A 24,693-nucleotide genomic window follows, 5' to 3' on the forward strand; every position below is an offset into this window, starting at 1 on the left:
CCACGCTCTAATGGTAGGTTAATGAGACTTCAAAGCCACGCTCTAATGGTAGGTTAATGAGACTTCAAAGCCACGCTCTAATGGTAGGTTAATGAGACTTCAAAGCCACGCTCTAATGGTAGGTTAATGAGACTTCAAAGCCACGCTCTAATGGTAGGTTAATGAGACTTCAAAGCCATGCTCTAATGGTAGGTTCATGAGACTTCAAAGCCACGCTCTAATGGTAGGTTAATGAGTCTTCAAAGCCATGCTCTAATGGTAGGTTAATGAGACTTCAAAGCCATGGTAGGTTAATGAGACTTCAAAGCCATGCTCTAATGGTAGGTTAATGAGACTTCAAAGCCATGCTCTAATGGTAGGTTAATGAGACTTCAAAGCCATGGTAGGTTAATGAGTCTTCAAAGCCATGGTAGGTTAATGAGACTTCAAAGCCATGCTCTAATGGTAGGTTAATGAGACTTCAAAGCCATGCTCTAATGGTAGGTTAATGAGACTTCAAAGCCACGCTCTAATGGTAGGTTAATGAGACTTCAAAGCCATGCTCTAATGGTAGGTTAATGAGACTTCAAAGCCACGCTCTAATGGTAGGTTAATGAGTCTTCAAAGCCATGGTAGGTTAATGAGACTTCAAAGCCATGCTCTAATGGTAGGTTAATGAGTCTTCAAAGCCACGCTCTAATGGTAGGTTAATGAGTCTTCAAAGCCACGCTCTAATGGTAGGTTAATGAGTCTTCAAAGCCACGCTCTAATGGTAGGTTAATGAGACTTCAAAGCCATGCTCTAATGGTAGGTTAATGAGTCTTCAAAGCCACGCTCTAATGGTAGGTTAATGAGTCTTCAAAGCCATGCTCTAATGGTAGGTTAATGAGTCTTCAAAGCCACGCTCTAATGGTAGGTTAATGAGTCTTCAAAGCCATGCTCTAATGGTAGGTTAATGAGACTTCAAAGCCATGGTAGGTTAATGAGACTTCAAAGCCATGGTAGGTGAATGAGTCTTCAAAGCCATGCTCTAATGGTAGGTTAATGAGACTTCAAAGCCATGGTAGGTGAATGAGTCTTCAAAGCCATGCTCTAATGGTAGGTTAATGAGACTTCAAAGCCATGCTCTAATGGTAGGTTAATGAGACTTCAAAGCCACGCTCTAATGGTAGGTTAATGAGACTTCAAAGCCATGGTAGGTTAATGAGACTTCAAAGCCATGGTAGGTTAATGAGACTTCAAAGCCATGCTCTAATGGTAGGTTAATGAGACTTCAAAGCCATGCTCTAATGGTAGGTTAATGAGACTTCAAAGCCATGCTCTAATGGTAGGTTAATGAGACTTCAAAGCCACGCTCTAATGGTAGGTGGATGAGTCTTCAAAGCCACGCTCTAATGGTAGGTTAATGAGACTTCAAAGCCATGCTCTAATGGTAGGTTAATGAGACTTCAAAGCCACGCTCTAATGGTAGGTTAATGAGACTTCAAAGCCATGCTCTAATGGTAGGTTAATGAGACTTCAAAGCCATGCTCTAATGGTAGGTTAATGAGACTTCAAAGCCACGCTCTAATGGTAGGTGGATGAGTCTTCAAAGCCACGCTCTAATGGTAGGTTAATGAGACTTCAAAGCCATGCTCTAATGGTAGGTTAATGAGACTTCAAAGCCATGCTCTAATGGTAGGTTAATGAGACTTCAAAGCCACGCTCTAATGGTAGGTTAATGAGACTTCAAAGCCATGCTCTAATGGTAGGTTAATGAGACTTCAAAGCCACGCTCTAATGGTAGGTTAATGAGACTTCAAAGCCATGCTCTAATGGTAGGTGGATGAGACTTCAAAGCCACGCTCTAATGGTAGGTTAATGAGTCTTCAAAGTCACGCTCTAATGGTAGGTTAATGAGACTTCAAAGCCACGCTCTAATGGTAGGTGAATGAGTCTTCAAAGCCACGCTCTAATGGTAGGTTAATGAGTCTTCAAAGCCACGCTCTAATGGTAGGTTAATGAGTCTTCAAAGCCATGGTAGGTGGATGAGTCTTCAAAGCCACGCTCTAATGGTAGGTTAATGAGTCTTCAAAGCCATGGTAGGTGAATGAGTCTTCAAAGCCACGCTCTAATGGTAGGTTAAATGAGACTTCAAAGCCATGCTCTAAGGGTAGGTTAATGAGACTTCAAAGCCACGCTCTAATGGTAGGTTAATGAGACTTCAAAGCCATGCTCTAATGGTAGGTTAATGAGACTTCAAAGCCACGCTCTAATGGTAGGTTAATGAGACTTCAAAGCCATGCTCTAATGGTAGGTTAATGAGACTTCAAAGCCATGCTCTAATGGTAGGTTAATGAGACTTCAAAGCCATGCTCTAATGGTAGGTGGATGAGTCTTCAAAGCCACGCTCTAATGGTAGGTTAATGAGTCTTCAAAGCCATGCTCTAATGGTAGGTTAATGAGACTTCAAAGCCACGCTCTAATGGTAGGTTAATGAGTCTTCAAAGCCATGGTAGGTGGATGAGTCTTCAAAGCCACGCTCTAATGGTAGGTTAATGAGTCTTCAAAGCCACGCTCTAATGGTAGGTTAATGAGTCTTCAAAGCCATGCTCTAATGGTAGGTGGATGAGTCTTCAAAGCCACGCTCTAATGGTAGGTTAATGAGTCTTCAAAGCCATGCTCTAATGGTAGGTTAATGAGACTTCAAAGCCACGCTCTAATGGTAGGTTAATGAGTCTTCAAAGCCATGGTAGGTGGATGAGTCTTCAAAGCCATGCTCTAATGGTAGGTTAATGAGTCTTCAAAGCCACACTCTAATGGTAGATTAATGAGTCTTCAAAGCCATGGTAGGTTAATGAGTCTTCAAAGCCATGGTAGGTTAATGAGTCTTCAAAGCCACGCTCTAATGGTAGGTTAATGAGTCTTCAAAGCCACGCTCTAATGGTAGGTTAATGAGTCTTCAAAGCCACGCTCTAATGGTAGATTAATGAGTCTTCAAAGCCATGCTCTAATGGTAGGTTAATGAGACTTCAAAGCCATGGTAGGTGAATGAGTCTTCAAAGCCATGCTCTAATGGTAGGTTAATGAGTCTTCAAAGCCATGGTAGGTTAATGAGTCTTCAAAGCCACGCTCTAATGGTAGGTTAATGAGTCTTCAAAGCCATGGTAGCTTAATGAGTCTTCAAAGCCACGCTCTAATGGTAGGTTAATGAGTCTTCAAAGCCACGCCCTAATGGTAGGTTAATGAGTCTTCAAAGCCATGGTAGGTTAATGAGTCTTCAAAGCCACGCTCTAATGGTAGGTTAATGAGTCTTCAAAGCCACGACCCTAATGGTAGGTTAATGAGTCTTCTAGTTGATAATACTGTAATATAGAATACGTACCCCTGAATTGGAGGACATTATCATGCACGCCGATGTCAAGATTCTGCAAGAGAAGAGAAGACAGTACAGACAACATTATGAGGTGCTCCTCTTTACACTCTACCAAAGTGAATACAGACAACATCATGATTTAAAGTTGCTCCTCTTTAGACTCTACCAAAGAGCTGATACTTGAACTCTCTTTGGGTGAATCCTTTTTGCAAAGGAGAGCATGCAAATTGTACTTTTCAAATGCAGTAATATTAGGCAACTGGTTTGTGTTCTTAGTTTCATTGCGTTTACAAGTCGAGGCAAATTAAACCAGCCAGGACTCGTTATCAGCCCCTAGTCTATCTGTGAAGAGGAAGTCTTGCTATGTTGGAACACTATCTTCAACCACCATCTCTATGAACATAAGATGTAGACAATACTGATGTTATTTACCACCTCTGAAGAAGCCTGCTAGCCTCTCTGAAGAAGCTTGCTAGCCACTCTGAAGAAGCCTGCTAGCCACTCTGAAGAAGCCTGCTAGCCACTCTGAAGAAGCCTGCTAGCCTCTCTGAAGAAGCCTGCTAGCCACTCTGAAGAAGCCTGCTAGCCACTCTGAAGAAGCCTGCTAGCCACTCTGAAGAAGCCTGCTAGCCTCTCTGAAGAAGCCTGGCAGCCTCTCTGAAGAAGCTTGCTAGCCACTCTGAAGAAGCCTGCTAGCCACTCTGAAGAAGCCTGCTAGCCACTCTGAAGAAGCCTGCTAGCCACTCTGAAGAAGCTTGCTAGCCACTCTGAAGAAGCCTGCTAGCCACTCTGAAGAAGCTTGCTAGCCACTCTGAAGAAGCCTGCTAGCCACTCTGAAGAAGCCTGCTAGCCTCTCTGAAGAAGCCTGGCAGCCACTCTGAAGAAGCTTGCTAGCCACTCTGAAGAAGCCTGCTAGCCACTCTGAAGAAGCCTGCTAGCCACTCTGAAGAAGCCTGCTAGCCTCTCTGAAGAAGCCTGCTAGCCACTCTGAAGAAGCCTGCTAGCCACTCTGAAGAAGCCTGTCTGCCAGTCACACAGCTGAAGCATCTCTGGATATGAGTTTTGGAACGATCTGTCCATCTACGTCTGATGGTTATTAACAACCTTCTAAACATTCATTAATTAATCAATTAGTGAATGTGTAATGGATACATCACATTGACTCAGTTATTATAGATACATTATAGTGACTCAGTTATTATAGATACATTATAGTGACTCAGTTATTATAGATACATTATAGTGACTCAGTTATTATAGATACATTATAGTGACTCAGTTATTATGGATACATTATAGTGACTCAGTTATTATGGATACATTATAGTGACTCAGTTATTATAGATACATTATAGTGACTCAGTTATTATGGATACATTATAGTGACTCAGTTATTATAGATACATTATAGTGACTCAGTTATTATAGATACATTATAGTGACTCAGTTATTATAGATACATTATAGTGACTTTAGTTATTATAGATACATCACATTGACTCAGTTATTATAGATACATTATAGTGACTCAGTTATTATAGATACATTATAGTGACTCAGTTATTATAGATACATTATAGTGACTCAGTTATTATAGATACATCACAGTGACTTTAGTTATTATAGATACATCACAGTGACTCAGTTATTATAGATACATTATAGTGACTCAGTTATTATAGATACATTATAGTGACTCAGTTATTATAGATACATCACAGTGACTCAGTTATTATGGATACATTATAGTGACTCAGTTATTATAGATACATTATAGTGACTCAGTTATTATGGATACATTATAGTGACTCAGTTATTATAGATACATTATAGTGACTCAGTTATTATGGATACATTATAGTGACTCAGTTATTATGGATACATCACAGTGACTCAGTTATTATAGATACATTATAGTGACTCAGTTATTATAGATACATTATAGTGACTCCGTTATTATAGTGACTCAGTTATTATAGATACATCACATTGACTCAGTTATTATAGATACATTATAGTGACTCAGTTATTATGGATACATCATTCTCAGAAACACAAGCATACAATTGTATTTCTATTCTATTCTATTCTATTATGCAATGATAGCCTACTCAGTCACATTAGGTCTACGTCCTCATGTTAAAGGTCGATCCAATATGAACTTCGGAGTAGCATTGTAAAACGTGGTGATGAATATAGCGCGCAAGATAAAACCCCAGTATGTTTGTGAGCGGTTTATTTATTGCCTCAAATGGGGGGTTTACAGGTCCTCTCTCTCCACTCACCTGCGCGTCAATCAGCTCCACTCGCAGGTAGATGTCCTCGTGCCTCTGAGCCCAGTAAACGTGGGGAGTCAGCGTCTGCTGCATCGCACCTGTTTGAAAATATCAGCACAATTCACGAAAGCATGAAAACCCTACAATAACATGCTCCCCCTTCCCCATACACCCCACCGACCGGACGGTGTGTCTCTCGTTGCGGAAGAGCCAGAATATTCTATAGAACCAGCGTGCGCGCTCACGAAATGTACGTTGCGGAGTGACGTGCTCGTTCACCAGTCACCGTGGGTCACGTGGTACCGATGTTTACGGAAGCTGCATCAAGCGAAGTTTATAGAGGATAAAAGTTGGTGATATTTTGCGTATTCTCGGCAAACAGTATGCTCCTAATAACGTGTTGAAGTTGTTTTTGTTGTAGTAGTGGTCGTTTTCCAGCTAATATGCAGGCGGAATCACCCGTAACGTCTCCGAAATGTGATTTGTTAGACTCGTGTGGTACATTTCGTGTGTTGGTCGGGGTCACGGGTAGTGTGGCAGCTCTCAAAGTGCCTCTGTTGGTCTCCCAGCTTCTAGAGTTACCCGGGGTAAGTAGACAGGTTATCTAACTGGGATGTATTTCCTGCTAGCTATATTTTTGGATTCATGAGCATTAGCGTTACTCAAAACAAGTATGGTGTCAAACGTTGCTCTCTGTGACCTGCACATGCAGGGTCATACCGCTGGAGGACGACGTTCACCTTGTATCAAACCAACACGTTGTATTATCAAGAGGGGTTATTATGCAACTAACAGAAACTGACGGGGGAATCCCCCCCCCCCCCCCCTCCAAAAAAAGGATTATTTACATATCCTAGAGGTGCAGTCACGAAGTTACCCTTCTAATATCAGGTCATAACAGCATTATGCTCCCACATCCGGGTTTCAGCAGAAAATGAAGCTAGGTTGATTTAACTGTATCCCTAAAAAAAAAACCTTGACCACTCTGCAAAGGGCGTATCAGCATTAACCTTGTTTATTTAGATAATCATCCTTTATCTTCCTGTGCCCGTTTTGCAGGTGGATGTGCGTGTTGTCACGACAGAACACGCCATGCACTTCTACAACCCTGCCGAGGTGGCTGTCAGAGTCTACAGCGACGCAAATGAGTGGGAGGTTTGTTCCTCAAAACACATGTCCTGTCTAGATAAGATAGAGTTTAGGTCAAATTGACATCCAAAGTTTTTGTTTGTTTGTTGTTGCATTTTAGCTAATCCTAATCCTTTTACTAACCTTATCCTAATTATCCTAACCTGCTGCCTAAAGTCTCCTAACCTGCTATGAAAAGTCCATTCTTGACATAAGCAGTATACCATCTAGTGAAAACCTCAGACACAGGGTTTAGTCATGTAGAGTTATAATTGACTTGTAGTTGCCTGGCCTGCAGGTTGCCTAGGGGTTATTGGGGCAGGTAGCCTAGGGGTTATTGGGGCAGGTAGCCTAGGGGTTATTGGGGCAGGTAGCCTAGGGGTTATTGGGGCAGGTAGCCTAGGGGTTATTGGGGCAGGTAGCCTAGGGGTTATTGGGGCAGGTAGTCTAGGGGTTATTGGGGCAGGTAGCCTATGGGTTATTGGGGCAGGTTGCCTAGGGGTTATTGGGGCAGGTAGCCTAGGGGTTATTGGGGCAGGTAGCCTAGGGGTTATTGGGGCAGGTAGCCTAGGGGTTATTGGGGCAGGTAGCCTAGGGGTTATTGGGGCAGGTAGTCTAGGGGTTATTGGGGCAGGTTGCCTAGGGGTTATTGGGGCAGGTAGCCTAGGGGTTATTGGGGCAGGTTGCCTAGGGGTTATTGGGGCAGGTAGCCTAGGGGTTATTGGGGCAGGTAGCCTAGGGGTTAATTGGGGCAGGTAGCCTAGGGGTTAATTGGGGCAGGTAGCCTAGGGGTTATTGGGGCAGGTAGCCTAGGGGTTATTGGGGCAGGTAGCCTAGGGGTTATTGGGGCAGGTAGCCTAGGGGTTATTGGGGCAGGTAGCCTAGGGGTTATTGGGGCAGGTAGCCTAGGGGTTATTGGGGCAGGTAGCCTAGGGGTTAAAGCGTTAACCGAAAGGTCGCTGGTTCGAATACCTTAGCCGACAAGGTGAGAAATCTGTCCGATGTTCCCTTGAGCAAGGCACTCAATCCAAATTGCTCTAGTTGCGACGTACTACTATGTTTGACCCTGTAAAACAACACATGTACCTATCCGGTATACGTGACAATAAAATATATATATATACTGTATTCTTTACTGGTCCTATATTTCCAAATCTAATTGCGGTAAAAATACAGTTTGGAAATCAAATGTCTGTTGCTGAAAAGAGAAGACTAATCCGTCTGTAGTTAGGCAAGTAGTAATCTGGGTTTGGCAGGTAGGAATCTGGGGTTGGCTGGTCGGACTCGGTGGGGTTGGCTGGTCGGACTCGGTGGGGTTGGCTGGTAGGACTCGGTGGGGTTGGCTGGTCGGACTCGGTGGGGTTGGCTGGTAGGACTCGTTGGGGTTGGCAGGTAGGAACCTGGGGTTGGCAGGTAGGAACCTGGGGTTGGCTGGTAGGACTCGGTGGGGTTGGCTGGTAGGACTCGGTGGGGTTGGCTGGTAGGACTCGGTGGGGTTGGCAGGTAGGAACCTGGGGTTGGCAGGTAGGAACCTGGGGTTGGCTGGTAGGACTCGGTGGGGTTGGCAGGTAGGAACCTGGGGTTGGCTGGTAGGACTCGGTGGGGTTGGCTGGTAGGACTCAGTGGGGTTGGCAGGTAGGAACCTGGGGTTGGCTGGTAGGACTCGGTGGGGTTGGCAGGTAGGAACCTGGGGTTGGCTGGTAGGACTCGGTGGGGTTGGCTGGTAGGACTCGGTGGGGTTGGCTGGTAGGACTCTGTGGGGTTGGCAGGTAGGAACCTGGGGTTGGCTGGTAGGACTCGGTGGGGTTGGCAGGTAGGATCCTGGGGTTGGCTGGTAGGACTCGGTGGGTTTGGCTGGTCGGACTTGGTGGGGTTGGCAGGTAGGAACCTGGGGTTGGTTGGTAGGACTCGGTGGGGTTGGCTGGTAGGACTCGGTGGGGTTGGCAGGTAGGACTCGGTGGGGTTGGCAGGTAGGACTCGGTGGGGTTGGCTGGTCGGACTCGGTGGGGGTTGGCTGGTCGGACTCGGTGGGGTTGGCAGGTCGGACTCGGTGGGGTTGGCTGGTCGGACTCGGTGGGGGTTGGCTGGTCGGACTCGGTGGGGGTTGGCTGGTCGGACTCGGTGGGGTTGGCAGGTAGGAACCTGGGGTTGGCTGGTAGGACTCGGTGGGGTTGGCAGGTAGGATCCTGGGGTTGGCTGGTAGGACTCGGTGGGGTTGGCTGGTCGGACTCGGTGGGGTTGGCAGGTAGGAACCTGGGGTTGGCTGGTAGGACTCGGTGGGGTTGGCAGGTAGGAACCTGGGGTTGGCTGGTAGGACTCGGTGGGGTTGGCTGGTAGAACTCGGTGGGGTTGGCAGGTAGGATCCTGGGGAGAGCCAAGGGAGAGCTGTGAAGACTTCGAGGGAGGTGACAGACTAAGCTAGCTAGCCTCCGACGCAAAAGCTAGCCTCCGACGCAAAAGCTAGCCTCCGACGCTAAGCTAGCCTCCGACGCTAAGCTAGCCTCCGACGCTAAGCTAGCCTCCAACGCTAAGCTAGTCTCCAACGCTAATTAGCCACACAGTATGGGTTAGCCCGCTAACTTCCTGTCCTGCGATCAATATAGCTGGATGAATGGCGATATGGCCTAAATAGCATCTAAATTCTTTTCACATTTATGATTCACGATAATATGGTATCTCCATTTTATTTAATTTTTTTCTCCCTTTTAAATAAAAGTTGCTGTGCAATTTTAAAGGTCAAATACACTGCATTTCAAACAGTTGAATTGTTATTAACACATCCTTCTGTCTCCAACTGTTTGAAAAGCATGTTAGTCTGTCCACTTTTAATGGGCATCGCTGGGTAAAAGGGAACTTATCTTCTATTAGACTGAAATAATGTCTCACTGTGTTTGTGACCGATTCTGTTGGACCAAACCTACATAACGAGTTGAAAGCGCTCGTCAGGGAGGAAGATGTGATCTCTCAGCATTGTTAGCGTGAGGGACAAGGGGCTTGGTGTGTGTGTAAAACATAGAGGAGGAAGCGAGAAGTTTAACTCTCTATAAAAAAAATATGTCCAAAATAAGCCCAGTGCGTTGCTATGAGTTTATTTTGGACCTTAAGAGGCCATTTATTCTTGATCCGAAAATGTTTGTCGGATATGGATGATGTGACACAATGGCGAAGCCTCCGGATGTACGCAGAGGACAAATTGAACTCGCTGTGCGCATCTCAAATGTTGTAACAAGTGCGGAAGGCTCTATATAGCTCCGCATTGACATGATTGGTTGATGGTAGGTGAGGGGGCGGGAGGTCCTAAATAAACACAAACTCACTTCCTTGACAACTTCCTTGACAACAGCTCTGCACAGCTCAGCGAAGTGCAAGGATTAGGAAAACTATTTAGAGTCTTTAAAACGCATACAAAACAAAATGTAACAAAAAATGTATTCGCTATATGTCTGTATTTGATTTGATATAATGTGGAATAGTTTTATTTTTATTCTTTTTTTCCCCTCACTTCTTTGGAATCCCTCTGGCTATTATGTTTATGTTTTGCATGTTACTGTTAAAAAAAAATAATAATAATAATCATTTAAAAAAATAAATAATTAAATAAAATGAATGCCCTGACTTCTGCAGAGGCCATATCACCGTAAAAATGCAGACGTCGGATTGACTTTAAACGTGTCGTCTTCCCTTCCCCGCCTTTTGGGACAACGACTCCTATTGTTAAGGCAGAGACGTGCATCTCTTCGTTATATACAGATCTCTGGTGTAAATGGGGAGGTGAACACATTGCAAGAGGAGTTGAAGGAGACGAGAACCCCCCCCCCCCCCCCCCCCCCCAAAAAAAAAGTACAAGCATTTGGAATTTCGTGCGAAAACATAAATTGAAATGAATCAAATGAATTTAATATATCGCCCAGCCCTGACGGTGCTTTAGCGGGGACAGCCCTGACTCTGAACAGGACAGGTAATTGTCGGTCTGTTTAAATCATAGACATAAGGCACGTCCCTATTTAATAATAAAAAATAAAACAATTATATTTAACCTCTATTTAACTAGGCAAGTCAGTTAAGAACAAATTCTTATTTACAATGACGACCTACCAGAAGGGAACAGGCCTCCTACGGGGGCTGGGATTAAAATATATATATATATATAGAAAACTCACAACACGAGAGACAACACAACATAAAGAGATTGCCTTTGTGTTGTGAACCAGTATTTGAAAATGTGTATATATATACTGAACAAAAATATAATTTCAACGATTTTACAGTTACAGTTCTTATAAGGAAATCAGTCAAGTGAAATGACTGAATTAGATTAGGGCCTAATTAAGGATCACTACTGTATTTCACATAACTGAGCAGGAGGTGCACCAGTATACTATATACAATACCAGTCAAAACTCAATCCAGGGTTTTTCTTTATTTTTTAAAACTATTTTTCTACATTGTATAATAATAGTGAAGACATCAAAACTATCAAATAACACATATGGAATCATGTACGAACCAAAAAAAAAGTGTTAAACAAATCAAAATATATTTTATATTTGAAATTCTTCAAAGTAGCCACCCTTTGCCTCGATGACAGCTTTGCACACTCTTAGCATTCAGTTTAATGAGTTTATGTTCACTAGTATAGAAATCAGTTCATGTTCACCAAAAGGACAACCAGACAATTTGACACAACTGTGGGAAGCATTGGAGTCAACCTTGTCCAGCATCCCTGTGGGACATTTACGACACCTTGTAGAGTCCACGCCCCGAAGAATTCAGGCTGTTCTGAGGACAAAAGAGGTTGGGAGGTGGGGGCTGGTTTGCAAGTCAATATTAGGAAGGTGTTCCTAATGTTTGGTATAGTCAGTGTACAGTATATTCATGCTACACACACACACACACACACACACACACACACACACACACACACACACACACACACACACACACACACACACACACACACACACATCACAACTGCGGCTACCAGAGTCTTATTATGATCGCTAAATACTACTCAGTTTATTATACACTTTCCCCCTCCCCCCATCTCCAATACACGTGTAAATATTGGACTATAAATTATGTCTTCCTGTATTGTACTGATGCTAAATGTCTATTCTACTGACATTTACTTACTGTCGTTATTCTTATCTTGTATGTCTTATTGTCGTTGCATTGTCCAGAAGGAACCTGCATTCAGCATTTGGTTGGACGGTGTAAACCATGTGATCCTGTACATACAACTTGAAAAACTCCTGATTAAGTAGGCAATCTAACAGCCGAGTTGAGTCTGTCAGTGAACAACACCTAAAACAGACCTTTTGTAATATTTATATATATATTCAATCACTGGATAAACACTGTTTTTTGGAAAACAAGTGGCTACTGCTGAAAAGAGAAGACTTTCTAATCTGTCTGAGACTAAAGTCTCCAGTCGTGTAAATTATGTTGCATTGCATGAAATGTTTTTATAAAATAGAAACAATCTTCTCAGACCCTAAATATGCAGAAATTATCTTCACCGTGTGAATCCTAGAAACGCCTGTGGACCTAGATGTGATCCTGTATCTGAATACTATTCCACTTCCTCAGCTGTGGACCTAGATGTGATCCTGTATCTGAATACTATTCCCTCTTTCTCAGCTGTGGACCTAGATGTGATCCTGTACCTGAATACTATTCCACTTCCTCAGCTGTGGACCTAGATGTGATCCTGTATTTGAATACTATTCCCTCTTTCTCAGCTGTGGTCCTAGATGTGATCCTGTATCTGAATACTATTCCACTTCCTCAGCTGTGGACCTATATGTGATATCTGAATACTATTCCACTTCCTCAGCTGTGGACCTAGATGTGATCCTGTATCTGAATACTATTCCTCTTCCTCAGCTGTGAACCTAGATGTGATATCTGAATACTATTCCACTTCCTCAGCTGTGGACCTATATGTGATATCTGAATACTATTCCACTTCCTCAGCTGTGGACCTATATGTGATATCTGAATACTATTCCACTTCCTCAGCTGTGGACCTATATGTGATATCTGAATACTATTCCTCTTCCTCAGCTGTGAACCTAGATGTGATATCTGAATACTATTCCACTTCCTCAGCTGTGGACCTATATGTGATATCTGAATACTATTCCACTTCCTCAGCTGTGGACCTAGATGTGATCCTGTATCTGAATACTATTCCCTCTTTCTCAGCTGTGGACCTAGATGTGATCCTGTATCTGAATACTATTCCACTTTCTCAGCTGTGAACCTATATGTGATCCTCTATCTGAATACTATTCCACTTCCTCAGCTGTGGACCTAGATGTGATCCGGTATCTGAATACTATTCCACTTCCTCAGCTGTGGACCTAGATGTGATCCTGTACCTGAATACTATTCCACTTCCTCAGCTGTGAACCTAGATGTGATCCGGTATCTGAATACTATTCCACTTCCTCAGCTGTGGACCTAGATGTGATAACTGAATCTGATAATGTGTTGATTGTGTTCCTATTTGTCCCATAGCTGTGGCGCCAGCGTTCTGACCCTGTCCTGCACATAGAGCTGAGACGCTGGGCTAACCTCTTCCTTATCGCCCCTCTGGACGCCAACACACTGGGCAAGATCTCCAGCGGCATCTGTGACAACTTACTGGTGAGATCTGGATCCTCCTCCGTAGTTAGACTGCCCTGTCAACAGGAAATGGATCCTCCTCCGTAGTTAGACAGACTGCCCTGTCAACAGGAAATGGATCCTCCTCCGTAGTTAGACAGACTGCCCTGTCAACAGGAAATGGATCCTCCTCCGTAGTTAGACAGACTGCCCTGTCAACAGGAAATGGATCCTCCTCCGTAGTTAGACAGACTGCCCTGTCAACAGGAAATGGATCCTCCTCCGTAGTTAGACAGACTGCCCTGTCAACAGGAAATGGATCCTCTTCCGTAGTTAGACAGACTGCCCTGTCAACAGGAAATGGATCCTCCTCCGTAGTTAGACAGACTCCCCTGTCAACAGGAAATGGATCCTCCTCCGTAGTTAGACAGACTGCCCTGTCAACAGGAAATGGATCCTCCGTAGCTAGACAGACTGCCCTGTCAACAGGAAATGGATCCTCCTCCGTAGCTAGACAGACTGCCCTGTCAACAGGAAATGGATCCTCCTCCGTAGTTAGACAGACTGCCCTGTCAACAGGAAATGGATCCTCCGTAGCTAGACAGACTGCCCTGTCAACAGGAAATGGATCCTCCTCCGTAGTTAGACAGACTGCCCTGTCAACAGGAAATGGATCCTCCTCCGTAGCTAGACAGACTGCCCTGTCAACAGGAAATGGATCCTCTGTAGTTAGAAAAGGAAAGATGTGTGTGGTGCCTGGAACACCAGTCCTCCTCTACTGTTCTGTCATGCCATGAACCCTACCATGAACCCTACCATGAACACTACCATGAACCCTACTATCACCATGAACACTACCATGAACCCTACTATCACCATGAACACTACCATGAACACTACCATGAACCCTACTATCACCATGAACACTACCATGAACCCTACTATGAACACTACTATCACCATCAACACTGCCATGAACACTGCCATGAACCCTACCATGAACCCTACCATGAACCCTACCATGAACACTACTATGAACACTACCATGAACCCTACTATCACCATGAACACTACCATGAACACTACCATGAACCCTGCTATGATCACTACCATGAACACTACCATGAACCCTACCATGAACCCTACTATGACCATGAACCCTACCATGAGCACTACCATGAACCCTGCTATGAACACTACTATGACCATGAACACTACCATGAACACTACCATGAACCCTACCATGAACACTACCGTGACCACTACTATGAACACTACCATGAACACTACCATGAGCACTACCATGAACACTACTATGAACACTACTATGACCATGAACACTACTATGAACACTACTATGAACACTACCATGAACCCTACTATGAACACTACTATGACCACTACTATGAACACTACCATGAACCCTACAATGAACCCTACTATGAGCACTACCGTGACCACTACTTTGAACCCTACCATGAGCACTACCATGATCACTACCATGAACACTACTATGACCATGAACACTACTATGAACACTACTATGACCATGAACACTACTATGAACACTACTATGAACACTACTATGAACCCTACTATGAACACTACTATGACCATGAACACTACCATGAGCACTACCATGAACACTACTATGAACACTACTATGAACACTACCATGAACCCTACTATGAACACTACTATGACCATGAACACTACCATGAACACTACTATGAACACTACCATGAACACTACCATGAACACTACTATGAACACTACTATGAGCACTACCGTGACCACTACTTTGAACCCTACCATGAGCACTACCATGATCACTACCATGAACACTACAATGAACCCTACTATGAGCACTACCGTGACCACTACTTTGAACCCTACCATGAGCACTACCATGATCACTACCATGAACACTACTATGACCATGAACACTACTATGAACACTACTATGACCATGAACACTACTATGAACACTACTATGAACACTACTATGACCATGAACACTACTATGAACACTACTATGACCATGAACACTACTATGACCATGAACCCTACTATGAACACTACTATGAACACTACTATGACCATGAACACTACTATGAACACTACTATGACCATGAACACTACTATGAACACTACTATGAACACTACTATGACCATGAACACTACTATGAACACTACTATGCCACCATGAACACTACTATGAACACTACTATGACCATGAACACTACCATGAACACTACTATGAACACTACCATGAACACTACCATGAACACTACTATGAACACTACTATGAACACTACCATGAACCCTACAATGAACCCTACTATGAGCACTACCGTGACCACTACTTTGAACCCTACCATGAGCACTACCATGATCACTACCATGAACACTACTATGACCATGAACACTACTATGAACACTACTATGACCATGAACACTACTATGACAATGAACACTACCATGAACACTACCATGAACACTAGTATGACTATGAACACTACTATGAACACTAGTATGACTATGAACACTACTATGAACACTAGTATGACTATGAACACTACTATGACAATGAACACTACCATGAACACTACCATGAACACTAGTATGACTATGAACACTACTATGAACACTAGTATGACTATGAACACTACTATGAACACTAGTATGACTATGAACACTACTTTGAACACTATTATAAACACTACTATGAACACTAGTATGACTATGAACACTACCATGAACCCTACCATGAACACTACCATGAACACTACTATGAACACTACTATGACCATGAACACTACTATGAACACTACTATGACCATGAACACTACTATGACAATGAACACTACCATGAACACTACTATGAACACTAGTATGACTATGAACACTACTTTGAACACTATTATAAACACTACTATGAACACTAGTATGACTATGAACACTACCATGAACCCTACCATGAACACTACCATGAACACTACCATGAACACTACTATGAACACTACTATGACCATGAACACTACTATGACAATGAACACTACCATGAACACTACCATGAACACTAGTATGACTATGAACACTATGAACACTAGTATGACTATGAACACTACTATGAACACTAGTATGACTATGAACACTACTTTGAACACTATTATAAACACTACTATGAACACTAGTATGACTATGAACACTACCATGAACCCTACCATGAACACTACCATGAACACTACTATGAACACTACTATGACCACTACCATGAACACTACCATGAACACTACTATGAACACTACCATGAACACTACTATGAACACTACTATGAACACTACCATGAACCCTGCTATGAACACTACTATGACCATGAACCCTACCATGAACCCTACCATGAGCACTACCGTGACCACTACTATGAACACTACCATGAACACTACCATGAACACTACCATGAACACTACCATGAACACTACTATGAACACTACCATGAACCCTACAATGAACCCTACTATGAGCACTACCGTGACCACTACTTTGAACCCTACCATGAGCACTATCATGATCACTACCATGAACACTACTATGACCATGAACACTACTATGAACACTACTATGACCATGAACACTACTATGACAATGAACACTACCATGAACACTACCATGAACACTAGTATGACTATGAACACTACCATGAACACTACTATGAACACTAGTATGACTATGAACACTACTATGAACACTATTATAAACACTACTATGAACACTAGTATGACTATGAACACTACTATGAACACTGTTATAAACACTACTATGAACTCTATTATAAACACTACTATGAACACTAGTATGACTATGAACACTACTATGAACACTGCTATGAACACTACCATGAACACTACCATGAACACTACTATGAACACTACCATGAACCCTACTATGACTATGAACACTACCATGAACACTACTATGAACACTAGTATGACTATGAACACTACTATGAACACTGCTATGAACACTACCATGAACACTAGTATAACTATGAACAGTACTATGAACACTGTTATAAACACTACTATGACTATGAACACTACTATGAACACTACCATGAACACTACTATAAACACTACTATGACTATGAACACTACTATGAACACTACCATACTGTTCTCTACTGTACTATACTCTATTGCACTCTAATATACTCTATTGTACTATACTGTACTATACTATACTGTAATGTACTATACTCTATTGCACTCTAATATACTCTATTGTACTATACTGTACTATACTATACTGTAATGTACTCTACTCTATTGTACTCTACTATACTGTAATGTACTGTACTCTACTATACTGTAATGTACTCTACTATACTGTAATGTACTCTACTGTACTTTACTATACTGTACTCTGCTATACTGTAATTTACTATACTGTACTCTACTATACTCTTTTGTACTCTACTATACTGTACTCTACTATACTGTAATGTACTCTACTATACTGTAATGTAGTCTACTCTACTATACTGTAATGTACTCTACTGTACTGTAATGTACTCTACTATACTGTAATGTACTCTACTATACTGTAATGTACTCTACTGTACTGTAATGTACTCTACTATACTATACTGTACTCTACTATACTGTAATGTACTCTACTATACTGTAATGTAGTCTACTCTACTGTAATGTACTGTACTCTACTGTAATGTACTCTACTGTACTGTAATGTAGTCTACTCTACTGTACTGTACTGTACTCTACTCTACTGTAATGTACTGTACTCTACTGTAATGTAGTCTACTGTAATGTACTGTACTCTACTGTAAAGTAGTCTACTCTACTGTAATGTACTGTACTCTACTCTACTGTAATGTACTGTACTTATTTTCAGACATGCGTGGTACGTGCCTGGGATACCAGTCGTCCTCTACTCTTCTGTCCAGCGATGAACACTGCTATGTGGCATCACCCCATCACCTCTCGCCAGGTGGACAGCCTTAAAGAGTTTGGCTACGTTGAGATCCCCTGTATCGCCAAGAAACTGGTCTGTGGAGACCAAGGTCTGTGGCGATTAGCTCATAACGTGTGGAATGTTTAGATTGATGCAATGGAAGCTTCTACACCTGCATTGCTTGCTGTTTGGGGTTTTAGGCTGGGTTTCTGTACAGCACTTTGAGATATCAGCTGATGTAAGAAGGGCTTTATAAATACATTTTGATTTGATTCACAGTCCCCAAGTCCAGAACAGACTATGGGAGGAGCACAGTACTACATAGAGCCATGACTACATGGAACTCTATTCCACATCAGGTAACTGATGCAGAGAGGACTGGCCACCCCTCAGAGCCTGGTTCCTCTGGTCTACCCAGTACAGCCAGAAGAGGACTGGCCACCCCTCAGAGCCTGGTTCCTCTGGTCTACCCAGTACAGCCAGTAGAGGACTGGTCACCCCTCATAGCCTGGTTCCTCTGGTCTACCCAGTACAGCCAGTAGAGGACTGGTCACCCCTCATAGCCTGGTTCCTCTGGTCTACCCAGTACAGCCAGTAGAGGACTGGCCACCCCTCATAGCCTGGTTCCTCTCTACCCAGTACAGCCAGTAGAGGACTGGTCACCCCTCATAGCCTGGTTCCTCTGGTCTACCCAGTACAGCCAGAAGAGGACTGGCCACCCCTCATAGCCTGGTTCCTCTGGTCTACCCAGTACAGCCAGTAGAGGACTGGTCACCCCTCATAGCCTGGTTCCTCTGGTCTACCCGGTACAGCCAGTAGAGGACTGGTCACCCCTCATAGCCTGGTTCCTCTGGTCTACCCAGTATAGCCAGTAGAGGACTGGCCATCCCTCATAGCCTGGTTCCTCTCTAGGTTTCTTCCTAGGTTCCTGCCTTTCTAGGGAGTTTTTCCTAGCCACCCCTCATAGCCTGGTTCCTCTGGTCTACCCAGTACAGCCAGAAGAGGACTGGCCACCCCTCATAGCCTGGTTCCTCTGGTCTACCCAGTACAGCCAGTAGAGGACTGGTCACCCCTCATAGCCTGGTTCCTCTGGTCTACCCGGTACAGCCAGTAGAGGACTGGTCACCCCTCATAGCCTGGTTCCTCTGGTCTACCCGGTACAGCCAGTAGAGGACTGGTCACCCCTCATAGCCTGGTTCCTCTGGTCTACCCGGTACAGCCAGTAGAGGACTGGTCACCCCTCATAGCCTGGTTCCTCTGGTCTACCCAGTATAGCCAGTAGAGGACTGGCCATCCCTCATAGCCTGGTTCCTCTCTAGGTTTCTTCCTAGGTTCCTGCCTTTCTAGGGAGTTTTTCCTAGCCACCCCTCATAGCCTGGTTCCTCTGGTCTACCCAGTACAGCCAGAAGAGGACTGGCCACCCCTCATAGCCTGGTTCCTCTGGTCTACCCAGTACAGCCAGTAGAGGACTGGTCACCCCTCATAGCCTGGTTCCTCTGGTCTACCCGGTACAGCCAGTAGAGGACTGGTCACCCCTCATAGCCTGGTTCCTCTGGTCTACCCAGTATAGCCAGTAGAGGACTGGCCATCCCTCATAGCCTGGTTCCTCTCTAGGTTTCTTCCTAGGTTCTGGCCTTTCTAGGGAGTTTTTCCTAGCCACCGTGCTTCTACACCTGCATTGCTTGCTGTTTTGGGGGTTTTAGGCTGGGTTTCTGTAACAGCACTTTGAGAATATCAGCTGATGTAAGAAGGGCTTTTATAAAACACATTTTGATTTGTGTTAGTCGTCGTTCCTCGCTGCTAAATAAAACATACTATTGTATTCTGTCTGGACTATGTAGCTAAATGTACTGTACATCTTTCACCTTTTGTGCCTCTTTCCTGTTTCTATGGTCGTTTTTATACATTGTTGAGTAACTTGGAGTGTCACTTTACAGGTAAAGGAGCCATGGCAGAGGTGTCAACGATCGTAGATGTTGTGCAACAGTTCATTCAGAAAGCTGCTGAGTCTCCCCTGGAAGGAGCGGGCCAGAGGCCGTGAGGAAGGAGCGGGCCAGGTGCTGTGAGGAAGGAGCGGGCCAGGTGCTGTGAGGAAGGAGCGGGCCAGGTGCTGTGAGGAAGGAGCGGGCCAGGTGCTGTGAGGAAGGAGCGGGCCAGGTGCTGTGAGGAAGGAGCGGGCCAGGTGCTGTGAGGAAGGAGCGGGCCAGGTGCTGTGAGGAAGGAGCGGGCCAGGTGCTGTGAGGAAGGAGCGGGCCAGGTGCTGTGAGGAAGGAGCGGGCCAGAGGCCGTGAGGAAGGAGCGGGCCAGGTGCTGTGAGGAAGGAGCGGGCCAGGTGCTGTGAGGAAGGAGCGGGCCAGGTGCTGTGAGGAAGGAGCGGGCCAGGTGCTGTGAGGAAGGAGCGGGCCAGGTGCTGTGAGGAAGGAGCGGGCCAGGTGCTGTGAGGAAGGAGCGGGCCAGGTGCTGTGAGGAAGGGGCGGGCCAGGTGCTGTGAGGAAGGGGCGGGCCAGGTGCTGTGAGGAAGGGGCGGGCCAGGTGCTGTGAGGAAGGGGCGGGCCAGGGGCGGTGAGGAAGGGGCGGGCCAGGGGCGGTGAGGAAGGGGCGGGCCAGGGGCCGTGAGGAAGGGGCGGGCCAGGGGCCGTGAGAAAGGGGCGGGCCAGGGGCCGTGAGGAAGGGGCGGGCCAGGGGCCGTGAGAAAGGGGCGGGCCAGGGGCTGTGAGGAAGGGGCGGGCCAGGGGCTGTGAGGAAGGGGCGGGCCAGGGGCTGTGAGGAAGGGGCGGGCCAGGGGCTGTGAGGAAGGGGCGGGCCAGGGGCTGTGAGGAAGGGGCGGGCCAGGTGCTGTGAGGAAGGAGCGGGCCAGGTGCTGTGAGGAAGGGGCGGGCCAGGTGCTGTGAGGAAGGGGCGGGCCAGGTGCTGTGAGGAAGGGGCGGGCCAGGTGCTGTGAGGAAGGGGCGGGCCAGGGGCTGTGAGGAAGGGGCGGGCCAGGGGCTGTGAGGAAGGGGCGGGCCAGGTGCTGTGAGGAAGGAACTAGGGTCTAGGGGTCCGTTTGGGATTGGGCCATTGACACGAAGATGAGGCATTCAGATGAAGATTGCCGGAAGTTATTTGTGATGTAATTACATTTGAATGTCACGAACTGATTTATTGAAGCCAAATGTTAAAAGACCCGAGTTTGCAATAAATGTTTGTATTTTAATTATCAAGGAATTTGTGTCGGTTATTCTTGCTGACTTGGATTAGCAGCTCCAGCTGCTATGTGAGTGTTATGTCATGCTTTGTTATGTCATGTCATCTTTCTTACTAAGGTCCCGTGGTGACTCTTGCCATATGTTATGGATGTGATTCTGATCTGATCTCATCGCTGGCCACTCCAGAACAATCCAGTGTTTCTTGTTGAATCATTCCTGGTTTTTTTTTCTGATGTGTGTTTTTGGTCATTGTCCTGCTGGAAGATCCACAACCTTAAATTGGAGAACCAGTTTTTGGGACACTGGGTTGAACACTGAACTCCAAAACACCTGATAATCTGCTGACTTCATGATGTCTTGCACATATTTGTATTTATTATGGATCCCCATTAGTTCCTGCCAAGGCAGCAGCTACTCTTCCTGGGGTTTATTATGGATCCCCATTAGTTCCTGCCAAGGCAGCAGCTACTCTTCCTGGGGTTTATTATGGATCCCCATTAGTTCCTGCCAAGGCAGCAGCTACTCTTCCTGGGGTTTATTATGGATCCCCATTAGTTCCTGCCAAGGCAGCAGCTACTCTTCCTGGGGTTTATTATGGATCCCCATTAGTTCCTGTTGCCAAGGCAGCAGCTACTCTTCCTGGGGTTTATTATGGATCCCCATTAGTTCCTGTCAAGGCAGCAGCTACTCTTCCTGGGGTTTATTATGGATCCCCATTAGTTCCTGCCAAGGCAGCAGCTACTCTTCCTGGGGTTTATTATGGATCCCCATTAGTTCCTGCCAAGGCAGCAGCTACTCTTCCTGGGGTTTATTATGGATCCCCATTAGTTCCTGCCAAGGCAGCAGCTACTCTTCCTGAGGTTTATTATGGATCCCCATTAGTTCCTGCCAAGGCAGCAGCTACTCTTCCTGGGGTTTATTATGGATCCCCATTAGTTCCTGTCAAGGCAGCAGCTACTCTTCCTGGGGTTTATTATGGATCCCCGTTAGTTCCTGCCAAGGCAGCAGCTACTCTTCCTGGGGTTTATTATGGATCCCAATTAGTTCCTGCCAAGGCAGCAGCTACTCTTCCTGGGGTTTATTATGGATCCCCATTAGTTCCTGTTGCCAAAGCAGCAGCTACTCTTCCTGGGGTTTATTATGGATCCCCATTAGTTCCTGCCAAGGCAGCAGCTTCTCTTCCTGGGGTTTATTATGGATCCCCATTAGTTCCTGCCAAAGCAGCAGCTACTCTTCCTGGGGTTTATTATGGATCCCCGTTAGTTCCTGCCAAGGCAGCAGCTACTCTTCCTGGGGTTTATTATGGATCCCCATTAGTTCCTGCCAAGGCAGCAGCTACTCTTCCTGGGGTTTATTATGGATCCCCATTAGTTCCTGCCAAGGCAGCAGCTACTCTTCCTGGGGTCTCTCTGTACTTTGCTCCATTCATCTTTCCCTCAATCCTGACTAGTCTCCCAGTCCCTGCCGCTGAAAAACCATTCAGGCCACAGAGTTCAATCTTGGTTTCATCGGACCAGAGAATCTTGTTTCTCATGGTCTGAGAGTCTTTAAGTGCCTTTTAGCAAACTCCAAGAGGGCTGTCATGTGCCTTTTACTGAGGAGTGGCTTCAGTCTGGCCACTCTACCATAAAGGCCTGATTGGTGGAGTGCTGCAGAGATGGTTGTCCTTCGGGAAGGTTCTCCCATCTCCACAGAGGAACTCTGGAGCTCTGTCAGAGTGACCATCGGGTTCTTGGTCACCTCCCTGACCAAGGCCCTTCTCCCCCGATTGCTCAGTTTGGCCGGACGGCCAGCTCTAGGAAGAGTCTTGGTGGTTCCAAACTTTTTCCATTTAAGAACGATGGAGGCCACTATGTTCTTGGTAAACTTCAATGCTGCAGACATGTTTTGGTACCCTTTTGGTGCCTCGTCACAATCCTGTCTCGGAGCTCTACGGACAATTCCTTCGACCTCATGGCTTGGTTTTTGCTCTGACATGAACTGTCAACTGTGAGACCTTATATAGACAGGTGTGTGCCTTTCCAAATCATGTCCAATCAATTGAATTTACAACAGGTGGACTCCAATCAAGTTGTAGAAACATCTCAAGGATGATCAATGGAAACAGGATGCACCTGAGCTCAATTTCGAGTCTCATAGCAAAGGGTCTGAATACTTGATCATCTTTGAGATGTTTCTACAACTTGAATGGAGTCCACCTGTTCTTTTATTTTTTATTTGTAATAAATTTGCAAAAATGTTTTTAGATTGATAAGGGGGAAAAGAAAATTATTGAATCAATTTTAGAATAAGGCTGTAACGTAACAAAATGTGGAAAAAGTCAAGGGGTCTGAATACTTTCTGTACACCTCCCAGTTGGCTTCGACTGAAGAATGGCAATATCATCTGCTATCATCCTCAGTTTATTTTCCATCCAAGTTGTCAGACCCCGGTGGCTTGTCATTGTTGATACACAACAATAATTTTTTTCACCTTTTTAACCACACTCACTTTACAAAATTCAAAATTACAACGCTTGTTTTTCATAATTTGGTCAGTTATGCATGGATGTGTGTTGGTTCACAATTTTGATAACCAATGAAAAACATTATTAAAGTACTTGGCAATATCAATGGGTTTTGTGATGAATGAATGATGGAGCCAAATTAGCTTTTTTTGCCCCCCCCCCCCCCCAAAAAAAAATGTAATTTTAAGCTTTTTACTATAATTTATCTTTGTTTCATTGTACAGTTAATTCTTGTTTTTGTTCAGTTTAAGTCTCATGATTTCTCAATTTACAGTATGTTTGCCAATCAGCTGTGCAGCCAGACTTCTTATACTATATTAATTTTATATCATATTAAGCCCAGACTTTGAAACGTATTTTTTTTCTCTTCTAGATATAATATCAAATTGTATGTGTCAGAATGCGCGGAATATAACAGATGCAGACTTTACCGTGAAATGCTTACTTACAAGCCCTTAACCAACAATGCTGTTAAGAAAATATTTACTAAATAGACTTAAAAAAAAGTTAAAAAAATATATAATATTAATAATAATAACAAGGCTTTATACAGGGGGTACAGGTTAGTCGAGGTCATTTGTACATGTAGGTAGGGGTAAAGTGACTATGCACAGATAATAAACAGCGAGTAATGGTTAATTATTACGGATAGGGAAATGATTAATCATGTGATTATTGTGG

At 44.6% G+C, this 24,693-nt stretch overlaps 2 protein-coding genes across 2 annotated transcripts in view; one reads left to right on the forward strand and one right to left on the reverse strand.

Moving 5' to 3' along the window:
• Positions 1 to 5,727, reverse strand: part of hacd3 (3-hydroxyacyl-CoA dehydratase 3) — a 73,116-nt gene extending 67,389 nt beyond the window's left edge. The window contains 2 exon segments of the mRNA NM_001146452.1: positions 3,344 to 3,386; positions 5,620 to 5,727. Of these exon segments, the coding sequence (NP_001139924.1) occupies positions 3,344 to 3,386; positions 5,620 to 5,703 (127 nt within the window). The 5' untranslated portion in view covers positions 5,704 to 5,727.
• A 160-nt stretch (positions 5,728 to 5,887) lies between these two features.
• Positions 5,888 to 21,517, forward strand: ppcdc (phosphopantothenoylcysteine decarboxylase). The gene is made up of 5 exons (XM_082968223.1): positions 5,888 to 6,197; positions 6,670 to 6,765; positions 13,261 to 13,389; positions 18,262 to 18,430; positions 20,259 to 21,517. Exons 1-5 carry the CDS (start codon positions 6,054 to 6,056, stop codon positions 20,360 to 20,362), a joined length of 642 nt encoding a protein of 213 aa, XP_082824349.1. The 5' UTR covers positions 5,888 to 6,053; the 3' UTR covers positions 20,363 to 21,517.
• Positions 21,518 to 24,693: the final 3,176 nt, after the last annotated feature.

The sequence above is a fragment of the Salmo salar genome, chromosome 23 (genome assembly GCF_965601325.2).
Source record: "Salmo salar chromosome 23, fSalSal1, whole genome shotgun sequence".
Taxonomy (NCBI): Eukaryota; Metazoa; Chordata; class Actinopteri; order Salmoniformes; family Salmonidae; genus Salmo; species Salmo salar.

Coding starts and splice junctions, on each gene's coding strand:
- ppcdc (XM_082968223.1), top strand. CDS start 6,054: ATGCAGGCGGAATCACCCGTAACGTCTCCGAAATGTGATTTGTTAGAC. Junction 6,198..6,669: donor AGCTTCTAGAGTTACCCGGG/GTAAGTAGACAG, acceptor CCCGTTTTGCAG/GTGGATGTGCGTGTTGTCAC. Junction 18,431..20,258: donor ACTGGTCTGTGGAGACCAAG/GTCTGTGGCGAT, acceptor GTCACTTTACAG/GTAAAGGAGCCATGGCAGAG.